Source organism: Aricia agestis, chromosome 19 (genome assembly GCF_905147365.1).
Source record: "Aricia agestis chromosome 19, ilAriAges1.1, whole genome shotgun sequence".
Lineage (NCBI taxonomy): Eukaryota > Metazoa > Arthropoda > Insecta > Lepidoptera > Lycaenidae > Aricia > Aricia agestis.
In genome coordinates this window covers 9,463,170-9,475,719 of record NC_056424.1, presented here as the reverse complement: position 1 = coordinate 9,475,719, position 12,550 = coordinate 9,463,170, and the positions used below count along the sequence as shown (strand labels likewise).

Sequence of the window (12,550 nt, the reverse complement as noted above, 5' to 3'; positions counted from 1 at the left end):
TAACTGCCGTCACTCACACAATAAATACAATGGACATCTAACAGTCAAGGAACTTGTGTCCTCTAATCAAACATTATGTAAATTAGCACAAATGGAAATATTTCCTAAAGAATATTCCACTTTATCAAAAAATAATAACTTACCTGCAAAAAATTGTTTACAGAATATGCGACCGTTTATGCATAATGACGGTCTGATACGCGTCGGAGGACGACTATCAAATTCGGAATATTGTTACGATACCAAGCACCCTATCATACTTCATGCTTCACACCATCTTACGAAATTAATCTTCCAACACTATCACATACTCACTATGCATGCGGGACCACAGCATTTATTATCCACTATTCGTCAAAAATACTGGCCAATCGCAGGTCGTAATCTAGCAAGAAAAACAGTTCATGATTGTATTAAGTGCTGTCGTTTCGCAGGTAGATCAATCCAACCTGTCATGGGTAACTTGCCAAAGGAACGTCTTTCTATGACGTATCCGTTCTTAAATGTAGCAGTCGATTACGCAGGCCCAATCTTGATTGCTGACAAGAAAGGTAGAGGGTGCAAATTAATTAAATCGTGGATTTGCGTTTTTGTTTGTCTGGCGGTAAAGGCTGTACACGTTGAGCTGGTGACAGACTTGTCAAAAGAGGGCTTCCTCGCAGCGCTGCAGAGATTCGTTGCTCGTAGGGGAAAGCCCATCAGTATCTATTCCGATAATGGAACCAATTTTACTGCGGCTAGCAGGGATCTGGCTAGGTTCTTGAAGGCGAGTGGTGAGGAGATAGGTGTCTCGGCATCAGAGTTAGCGATTAATTTTAAATTTTCTCCCGCGTATTCACCACACTTTAACGGCTTAGCAGAAGCAGCAGTAAAGTCGATTAAGCATCATCTAAAAAGAGTTTTAACACTTACCAATTTAACATACGAAGAAATGTATACTCTATTAGTAGGGATAGAAGGTATACTCAATTCTAGGCCCATAACTCCTCTTTCTTCCGATCCCACTGACCTAATCCCACTTACACCGTCCCATTTCCTGATCGGAAGAACAATGACCAATATTCCAGAGCAAATAGATGATCAGAGGCCATTACACCTACAGACTAGATATGAAAGAATAAGCACATTAAAGGGCCACTTCTGGAAACGATTCTACAAAGAATACTTTGCTGAGCTGCAATGCCGCCAAAAATGGAAAGGTGATCACAGTCAACTTCATCTAGGCGAGATGGTGTTGGTCAAGGACGATCGATTGCCTCCGAACCGCTGGCTGCTTGGACGTGTGGTCCACCTCTACCCTGGCTCAGATGGCATCGCGCGAGTAGCAGACATCCAGACGACCTCAGGGACTCTACGGCGCGCCTACAACCGGCTCTGCCCGCTACCTGTTTTGGAATCTTCGCTTCCAACGGGGCCAGCATGTGAAGTAGCAGCAAACTTAAGTTAATAAAATAATATGTGAAGTGGCAACACCGCGCTTCCGCCCGGCGTAGGCGCCATCATCTGTGTCTTGCATTGACATTGACCTTTTCGTTTCCGCGCTCTGGCTGGTACTTGTGCCAGCCAGAGCGCCGCGTGTGAACTCTCTCTCTCTCTTTCCAAAAATATATTTTGTCAAGTTCCTAATTAAGTATCTTGGTTATTGAATACAAATCGTTCTATAGGAATACCTTTTTCATTTAACGCCTTTACAACATGACAGCTAGCATATCTGTTCATAAGGGGTATATTTAGTTCGATTACAACTAGGATTAGCGATCAGTAATTGATTCATAAAAATATTTAAAATCAATAAAAAATAACGTCTAAAATGTCTAACGAAATAAAAAAAATACAATGGAAATAAAATCGTTGTCGTTTCCCAAAGGAATGTTACTAAAATAATCTCTCAAAAATTATTATTAAAAATAATAACTTATAAAATATACATTTCTAGAAAATTAGCTTCTCGTTATAATATAAATGCCGATAGGGAATGCCTAAACGGGAGGGAATGTAGAAATTAATAAAATTTTATATCAAAATAAATCATCTGTAAATTCTAAGCTAAAACAAAATGGCCGAAATCAAGAGTTACGTAATACGTTACGACGTCAACGTAAAATTAGTTAAAACATTAAAGAAACACGTACATTAAATTATAAAAGTATTAAATAAAATATACGATTAATAGATTTATTTACGTATAGATAAAAAGTTATTCACATTTAGGCCTAGACTATCCATCTGGTCGGTACCAGAGATGCTTAGATGTCCTAGGCTCCCGAGTTTTTCGTTGTATATAAAACGTACAAAAACATCGTTGAATCCGTTAACCTAACACATAAGTACGGTTAAAACATTATTTACGCTTAATTACATTACAAACTCAACAAAACATCTGAATAAACTTGGCTATCAAATTTACTAAAAAGTTTCTAAAAAATCTTAACAAAGAGTCGCTCGGTCCCGCCAAGTTATTCAGATATATTTGTTGACTTAATACTTAAATGAGTCCCAAGTCGAAGGTTGCCAGATTAAAAACAAGATATACGATTTTTTTTTCAGTGCCATATTTTTTGCTGCAACTTACAATATTATCTTCAAAATACCATGACAATCTAAATACTTAAAATTTAGAGCATTAAAAAAGGAACTCTAGACAAATGAAAGACAATTCGGCTCGATATACCTATTCAATTTTCGCTTCTACTGTTATAGTGCTCAATTGCGCGCTAGGAATCTTTTCTTAGCGTTCAAATTCCGAATAATTAAGTTGCAGTCCTACAGTTTTTTATCTGGCAACCCCACTTACATTTGACACATGACAGGACAACACAACTCCGTCACCAGGCGACAGTATAAGGAAGCAGTAGATCAGCCGAGAGAGTGATATTTACATTGACAAGCTTGTGGTAGGAGAGAGAAGCCGAAACTATCGGTTGACCTACTGGGGGTTATACTGTGGCGTTACACCCACATTGGAATGTATTTTAGTTGACACAAGTCATAGACAATATTAGAAATATTTTATGGTTTTTATGGCTATGACTTCACAGGCGTTTCTCCAAATGTTACAGTTTTTCAGACAAATATCCTTTGGGCCGCGCTACACCGGAATGGCAGCGGCGAGGCGAGCACTTCCAGTGTCATGTGATTTTAAACTTTATTTTCCCGTTCCCGGCCGTTCGTGGCCGCTTGTGGCCGCTGGCGGCCGCGATTTCTCAAGCGATAATAGGTATTACAGTAATGAAGATAAAGTTTAAAAGCATAATATGACATTGAAAGTGCTTGCCCCGCCGCTGCCATTCCGGTGTGGCGCGGCCCTTAGTGTGCATTAGGCTTTCAGGCAATGTATTACATATTGCTAGTGCTGTAAGAACAGAGGACATAACGCAAAGATTGCAATTATTTTACATTATATACTCTGAACAATCTTATATTGTAAACTTGTACCGCCAGGTGGGACGATTCAGACGATCATAAAATGCATGCGACCCGCTTTGCAATAAAAAACCTACTTTAAACAATAAAAATACTGGAATGATTGGCCTAATATAATGGTCCTTTATGTCTTTTAAAAGTTGATGCAAAAATTTGCGAATATTTGTACTAATGCACCATGCGTAATACGTGCATGTGTATCCTGCATTTAAATTTTTCATGCAGTCCCATTCAGTTAATATTACATGATATTACAAAATGTCAATAAGTTAAAAAATGACGTGTAAACGCGATTCTTAATTTAAATGCGAGTCAGTTGCTTCGCGATGAGTAATATTTCATCTCGATCATTAAATATTTTTACTGACTTTTACTACTAACGGCGCTTATCTGCTTATGTCCTGCACTTATAACCTAAAATTATATCGTGGTATAAATACCCATCGCGATGTATGTCCTGCATATCGTTACTATGTTATATCGCGGCTAACGCTATTCGCGATGCACGGTATTCCATCGCGATGTATGATATTCATCACGATGCTAATCGCGATGCAAGGTATTCATCACGATGCTAATCGCGATGCACGGTATTCATCACGATGCAAATCGCGATGCAAGATCTTAATCGCGATGTATAATTTTCATTACGATGCACGATATTCATCACGATGCTAATCGCGATGCACGGTATTCATCACGATGCTAATCGCAACGCACGGTATTCATCACGATACTAATCGCGACGCACGGTATTTATCGCGGTGTGCGACTTACGCGGTGACGGGCGCGTCCATGGTGGGTATGTAGTCGATGGCCATGAGGCAGGCGAACAGAGTCATGATCATCTTGGGTTTGCGCTCCGTTATGTCCTCGGGTAGCGCGTACACGCGCGCGCCGCAACGCCGCGCCATCGATATCGCGTATTTCGCGTTCGCTAGGTTCTCCTGAAATATAAAAAGTTTTATTACTTCAATCTTTAACTATACCGTGTAACAAGTATGAATACAGAAATGATATTGTAATTATTTCATATAAATCCATTTTTATGATATTAGAATTTATTAATCGACAAAGAATATTTTAACCAGTACCATAGTATATTATTATGCCACTGAGTTATCCTAAAATTATTATTAAACGTAAGCAACATGGCAATACTCTAAACTCCTGCTATAGCTATAAAAATCAATCAGATCCTGTAGCCAACACGTTTAGGCAAACGTCGACTTCATCACATATTTTTGATCGTTGATACATGATTCAATAAAGAAGCGATAAAGAAAACGTGTTGGCTAGGTGCTTAGTTCTTTATAACAGACGTAAAATTGTCGTAACAATTGAAGACGTGAGTTGAAGCATACAATAACTAACAGTAAAAAAATGCGATTAAAGATCTGAAATAAAAAAAAGCATTTTATGTGTATCCAGATACATTATCCAGGTGATGAAGTAGATATTTGTTACAAAGATTGTTCAAATTATAAGGGAAAAATTTAGTGAAGTCCGTATGTTACAAAATGTTAGTTATTCCTTCGATCGCGGATTCTTGGAAATCTATTGTTATTCTATTATTGTCGCGGCCACCGGTGTCCTTATGAGGCTTAGGTTATTGTGTTCTTAAATTCACGTCTTCAATTTCGTCACTGGGTGAATTGGACATTTACGATGCTGACATTGCAACTTGACCTACCTCCTCGTTACCGCCGGGCAGCACGACGTCGTAGTTGATGGAGCCTGGTTTGATGGCGTCGATCAGGTCGATCACCACCTTGCCGTCCGCCAGCACCTCGTCCTGAAATTAATGAGTTAGTAGTTTAGCGGTTGTGCCAGAACAAAACTTTTGTTTTTTTTTTTACATGTCAGTATGCCATCATTAAATATTGTGAACTTATTTTATACGCAAATGCCTTAACGTTTAACAACATTAAGGCATTTGAACAAAGAAACATTCTTCAAACAATCATATTTATTACAAGCTTTTGCCCGCGGCTTCGCTCGCGTTAAGAAGTATTATTATATACAAACTTTCATCCCCTATTTGAACCCCTTGGGGTTGGAATTTATCAAAATCCTTTCTTAGCGGATGCCTACGTTATAACATCTACCTGCATGCCAAAATTCAGCCCGATCCATCCAGTGGTTTGGGCTGTGCGTTGATAGATCACTATGTCAATCAGTCAGTTACCTTTGAGTTTTATATACATATATAGATCTACCAATGGGGTCATTTTAAACGCCATTGGCAGATTACTATGAATATTTTTACCACGCTTTTTCTGTGTGGTGTGGTTTTATTCATATATTTGTTCTGCGTTGCGATGAGAACTTCGGATTCATGAGCCCAAAAAAGGTAGTTGAAGCTTCTAGACTGTAAATTATGACGTAATCTATCAACAAACCTGGAAACTCCTAATAGAGCTGGCCTTGCCGGCGGCCTGCAGCTTGGTGTTGACCCACTGGACGATCTCCTTCTCGATGATGGGGTTGCCCGTGTTCGCCAGCCGCGTCAGCACAGACAGCGTGTACGCGCGCATCAGCTGCCAAATTAGTGCTGAAATGATAAAATTAAATAAGTTTATTTATTAATTACAATTAGGATTACAGGCAACACTATACAAGCCTGACACTAAACGCGAGATTGTCCAGTGCTATGAGAAGTGAAATGTCGCGTCGTTTAGCTGCAGAGTAATTACGACTAGAGAACTATAAAGCAACCGGGACACTTTACATCCTATAGTGCTAGAGTTACGTGTCCTGTTACTGCGGAGTAACAGGACACGTAACTCTAGCACTATAGGATGTAAAGTGTCCCGGTTGCTTTATAGTTCTCTAGTCGTAATTACTCTGCAGCTAAACGACGCGCTAAACGATGCTGCGTATAGTGATTTAGCTCATAAAATTTTATATTTAAAATAATAGTACCTGGATGACCACACTCATTGACTTCGTGTTACTTAATGACGCCATCTGCTGGTCGTTAAAACAATTAGTTGCTAACAAAATAGTATTATTATTCGCCAATAGATGTCAAGAAGAGTCATATTTTTCAGTTTATCGATTATCGATAAAACACGAATAAAAAGACATTTTCTGAAAATGACTCCTAGCTAGATCGATTTATCGCCCCCGAAACCCCCTATATACTAAATTTCATGAAAATAGTTGGAGCCGATTCCGAGATTCCAATTATATATATAGATATATACAAGAATTGCTCGTTTAAAGATATAAGATAAGGCCCAGACGTTTCTTTCGTATCGCTCCGCAGCATTGCTGCCAATTGCAGTTCTCCGGGCGCACCATGGACTGGCGCAGCACGATGTACTCATACCGAGTGTGAGCGTGGCGTTGCCCTCGTTGATGTCGGCGCCCGCGATGCCCACCAGCGAGAACCCAAGCTGCCGGCCGAGCTCCACCGCGTAGTTGCAGTTCTCCGGCCGCTCCATGAACTGGCGCAGCACGATGTACACATACCGAGTGTGAGTGTGGCGTTGCCCTCGTTGATGTCAGCGCCCGCGATGCCCACCAGCGAGAACCCGAGCTGCCGGCCGAGCTCCACTGCATAGTTGCAGTTCTCCAGCCGCTCCATGAATTTGCGCAGTTTGGAGAATTGACGGTGCACCTGAAATTGACGTAGGTTTGAATAAACTACGACGAAAACAAAATGGAAAAAAAGATAATGACAGTCAGCATTTTTTGTATGAGCACATTGCGACTATTATTTAAAGGTTTGTGCGAGACCACACCGCTAACTGCATAGCTGGGCACCGTTAATCAAATAGTTAACTTCGTTAATCGGTAATCCCTTAAAAAAAATGTTAGCTTCGTTAAACGTTAAAGCGTTACATTTCGGACGAATTAACGCAAGTTAACGTTAATCGTTAATCCGTAAATATGTGTAATATGGCTTTGTTGTAACTCATACCATTGCGTTAGTGTACGTACAAAACCTGTTGGTTTAAGGTTTTGGAAGTTAACAGGTGAGGGAAAAACAAAATACTTCTATAATTATTGTATTCTAGGCAGAATACAATAATTATAGAAGTATTTTGTTATTATAAATCATTTGCATGTTGATAAAGAAGAGTGCAGTATAATTTAGTTAGGTAACTAAATTATACTCAAATATAATAAACAAATCACTCTCTCTATTAAGCACCGGCGCTGAGTAATGAAAAGATAAAACGAAACAAATCTCTTCTCACTCGCATGCGCCAGAAAATGTATATCTAGTATTGTTTTTGTTTCGTCTGAAGTCTGAACCTGTTTTCGCGCCGCGCCGCGGTGCCGTGCGGTAAATTGTAGGCATTGGCTTAACGATTAACGGACTTCTACATATTAACGGAAGTTAACCAGTCCGTTAATATTTTTAAAAGTTAACTTAAAAGTTAATCCGTTAATCAAAATGTTAACTTCGTTAATTAACGATTAACGGATTAACGAGTTAATGCCCAGCTATGCCGCTTAGCTGCGTTGCAGCAAAAGCGCGATAAAGCAATTTAAGTCGGTGAAAGCACAACATTCGTTACACTATGTTCGACAACGTAATGCATACTGCAGGCTGCAAGTATGCTGCAGCATATCAAAAAGTATGTATGTAAAATATGGTCAGAGCGAGGCACTGTGCTGTATTTGAAACATTTTTTCCTACCAAAACTATAATTTTATTACAAAATCCCACAAACACCAACCTTCTTCCAGTTAACAATGCCTGGTTTGATGATGTCGTACAGCTGGAATATGACGAGGCCGTCGGTGAGGTCCGAGTACAGCCAGTTCACGTGCGGCGCCACGCCCATAGAGTTCATCCAGTTGCGGTAAGCTGAAGAAGAAATCATAATAAAGAAAGATATGTTGTGAAGAGTTTATATTATAGATTTGAGATTTCATAGGGTTTTAGTTCGAGAGACTAGAGTTGGTTTTAGATTCGTTTATATAGGGCACCACAATGGCAAAGCTTGCTATAGCATGCACAAGTAATTATTATTTGTCGTTCATAGAATTTTCTATAATTAAAATTGTAATACTTGTAATCATTTAGATCTGCCCATCACGAATCGGCGCAAAGAGGCCGTATAAAACGGCGGAAAACACCCTTAGATAAAGATATTATGTTATACGTCAATTAACGGCCGTTCCCAATATTTGATCTATCTCTTGTTTTGCCTTACTAGAGATAGGAATAGCTCACATTAGACATTAGAGACATAATATATTTTATGTCAATTGTGAGCTATTCCTATCTCTAGTAGGGCAAAACCAGAGATAGATCAAATATTGGGAACGGCCGTAAGTCGATAGCCAAGTTGCCCTAATTATTTTAGTGAAGGAAATTCGACGTGGTCATTAGTACGTCGAATTTTCAAAACTAAAATACTTTTGTAATAATTTTCGGCTTTGCTTTATAATTAGCGATTGCAACATAGTTCTAATATATTTCTTCACTTAAAAATGTTATTTGTCTACTGAAAACATCACGAAGAACTAAAAAAAATCATCCCCTTTATTTTACAAAACCACTTACTCTTCTCCTCCCTGGTCTCATCCAGCTGGTGGTAATCCTGTTCCCCAGCCTCAGGCCGCTGTAGCCCAGGGTGCTGGTTGAACAGGTTGGCGACGAAGGCCAAGTTCAACTTGTAAACCCCGCCGACGACGTCAGCCGGCGTCACGAACGCGCGGCACCGCAGACGCGCCGCTTGTTGCAGCATTATCTCCGCACGACGCATTAGGTCCGTCTCCTGTAAATGGTCGTGTTATATTTATAATAATAAGAAGAATCCAAATAACAAAAAAATAAGAATATTTTTTTTTTTCAGTAACAACAACGTTATTGAAGAATAATTATTATATTGGAAGTCATTGTTTGTGGCATATCACGTCACGGGACCGCTACAAATGTATTGCTTCAGACAAACGCTAAGTGGAAAATTCAGATAATTAATTTATAACATAAGGTCAATAGCTCATTTTTTGTAACTTATTTCATCATCTAGGTAGCTAATATTATATCTGGCTACACATAAAATCCAGTTTTTTTTATATCAAATCATTTTTCCGGCCGCCTCCATTGATGCATAAAACGGCATTTTTTTAACTGTTGTCTGCTTTTTCTACTAACGTCTTTTTGTGCTAACCAGCTTAACTTAGTGGAGTTTATGCACACAGTTTTATACTAACCCGTAGCGCATCCAACGTGACACCAGCATCATCAGGCGCTATCTGCTTCAACAGGTAGCTGTATATCTCGAGAAGGAAGGTGTATACTAACCCGTAACGCATCCAACGTGACTCCAGCATCATCAGGCACGATCTGCTTCAGCAGGTAGCTGTATATCTCGAGAAGGAAGGTGTATACCGTAGCACATCCAACGTGACTCCAGCATCATCAGGCGCGATCTGCTTCAGCAGGTAGCTGTATATCTCGAGAAGGAAGGTGTGTTACTAACCCGTAGCGCATCCAACGTGACTCCAGCATCATCAGGCGCGATCTGCTTCAGCAGGTAGCTGTATATCTCGAGAAGGAAGGTGTGTTACTAACCCGTAGCGCATCCAACGTGACTCCAGCATCATCAGGCGCGATCTGCTTCAGCAGGTAGCTGTATATCTCGAGAAGGAAGGTGTATACTAACCCGTAGCGCATCCAACGTGACTCCAGCATCATCAGGCGCGATCTGCTTCAGCAGGTAGCTGTATATCTCGGAGTCAGCGACGTCCGCTTGGAAGTTGGTGCAGCGCCGCGTCACCCCCGCGCTGGCCAGCTGGTGGTTCACCCAGCGGAGCAGGATCGCTTCTGGTGACAAGGCCAGAAGGTCTTCTATGCGCTCCTGAGAAATAAGTATAAGGTGTAAGGTGTGAGAAGGATGGCGATAAGTAATATAATACTTTGATATATTATATGCTACGTATAATAAAAACTAATTATATAATATGCAAGGTGTGAGAATAATGGTGAATAGTAAGTTTGAAGTACAATTTATGTAATGTAACAATTCTTAACAACTTGCATTGAAATAAAAATTATTATTTCAATTATCCTTGGTGCGAAAAATCTAAATAATAAAATAACAAAAAAAGGATATGGACGAACAGTCCATAGACGGCCACAATTTTATAATAAAAAAAAACAACTTGCATTGGACATTACGTAATTCACACTTGTGTTTTATAAGTGAGGTTTGTTAGAAACTCCACGCAGCTTTCACTAAGATATAACTACGTTAAATAATAACTATGTTAAATACGAAAAATATATTTTCGACTCTGCAGAAATATGCGCTTGTAAAAAACGTGTTACTTAAGAAGCGATTTTAAGGCGCTTCTATGTATAAATATTATCATTTCTTTACAATACATGACTACATGTATATTGTATAATATGTAGTGCTTGCTTGGTCGCCACGAATACTCATCCACAGTCCACAGAGGAAATTAGTGGCACCAACACCAACCATATCGTTCAATTTATGAGCAGTATTGGGTTTGGGATGATACTCTAGTGCGAAGGTTAGTCACAATAGATCCTCATGGGTCGCAGTGACGTCAGGGCTACAGCGACTTGCCTTTTTTAAAAATAAATATGTAGTGCAAAAAAGAAAAATCAAAATACGCAAACATGAGCAAACATTACATAATTTTGTTACAAGTAAAATAATATCTAACCAAAGCCCTTTTGACTTTTGCCCTTACCTGGTCATTGAGCAGCTCGGTGAGTCCAGGGCAGTGCTCCAGGGTGATCTGGTTGAACAGACCTATACGGATGATCTGCCACAGCAGACCCAGAACCAAGTGGGGCTTGCCTAAAATTAGAACATCATTATCAAATAGCTGTGGTAATTGCATGGATACGGAGTAATGGTAGCTTTGTTCCTAGTTTGATTCAGTCTTTTTCATATCAAACTCGCAAATTGGTATTCACAAAACATGTAAAACTTACATTACATTAATTGTTCGAAAAAAAGCTGGATTAATATTGAATAAAATGGCAGAGTTGGAGAATAGGAATAGATTGGCTTATTGCGACTTGTTTTCTTCACTCTCATTGCTATTATTCTAAATAATAATCGGCCAAGTGCGAGTCCCGCGCACGAAGGATTCCGTACCATTATAGAGGAAAAATAGGCGAAAAATTGTGTTTTTGTATGGGCCCTTCAATATTTATTTTATTTTAATTTTATTATGAATTATTAGAGTACAGATAAAATCAAGGATATTGTGAAAATTTCACGTACGGCGAACCTAGCTATTGCCATTATTAATTACAAGCCAAAAAAATTATGTTTGTTGTACGGGATTATAATATTAATTTTATTTTGTTTTTGTTTGTTGTTATAGCGGCGACATAAATACACAATCTGTGAAAATTTCAGAAGTCTAGCTATTGCGGTTATTGAGTTATAGCCTGGAGACAGACAGACAGACGGACAGACATCGAAGTCTCAGTAATAGGGTCCCGTTTTTACCCTTTGGGTACGGAACCCTAAAAATACTTCCAAATTTGCTTACGTGACTGGCCATATAAGCGCGATAGTAATATTTATTATAAGAAAAAAATGTATTATTCTAGGTGCTCTGACTTACAGTATACAATACAGTATAATTGTGTATTGTTAAAAATCTTTTTTTGTACAGAAATAAGCAAACTTCTTATACATGTTCCTTGGTATACATAATTTTATTGTAATGTCACGTAAATTACTACTTCGTCATACAATGAAAAGATTGCAACAATTACTAAAGTGGATGCTCTAAGGTCAACCCTGCTATATTTATAACTGTATCTGTGTGAATTGTTCTCAACGATCTTGAGATCTGCCTGATAAGAATAAGGCCAAGACCAACGTAAAAATTAATGTTTATGCACAAAATTTTAATTTATAGTTCTGAAACATTTTATTGGTAACAAGTATAAACTTACATGGAACTATATGTACACGAGTAACAGTCGAGGCAATAAAAATAATTTTATTACTTTTTATAACTTTTAGTTACTATGATAACATGATGAACATGATATTGATAAGTTAGAGACATGATTTTGAAATTATTTTCGTTCCTTATTGTACTGTGTTGTGATGTTCTCAATATGTCAAACCAACAACATCAAATTTTCACGAGAATACCAATT

General features: G+C 38.8%; 1 protein-coding gene across 1 annotated transcript in view; it reads right to left on the bottom strand.

Moving 5' to 3' along the window:
- The window catches only part of LOC121736834 (plastin-2), a 70,475-nt gene that overhangs the window by 7,216 nt on the left and 50,709 nt on the right, over positions 1–12,550 (bottom strand). Inside the window, exons 7-14 of the mRNA XM_042128256.1 lie at positions 11,113–11,222; positions 10,056–10,250; positions 8,951–9,164; positions 8,118–8,248; positions 6,901–7,048; positions 5,826–5,977; positions 5,117–5,218; positions 4,201–4,370 (exon numbers count right to left, since the gene is read on the bottom strand). Coding sequence (XP_041984190.1) covers positions 4,201–4,370; positions 5,117–5,218; positions 5,826–5,977; positions 6,901–7,048; positions 8,118–8,248; positions 8,951–9,164; positions 10,056–10,250; positions 11,113–11,222 — 1,222 coding nt within the window. The remainder of the gene's footprint in view (positions 1–4,200; positions 4,371–5,116; positions 5,219–5,825; positions 5,978–6,900; positions 7,049–8,117; positions 8,249–8,950; positions 9,165–10,055; positions 10,251–11,112; positions 11,223–12,550) is intronic.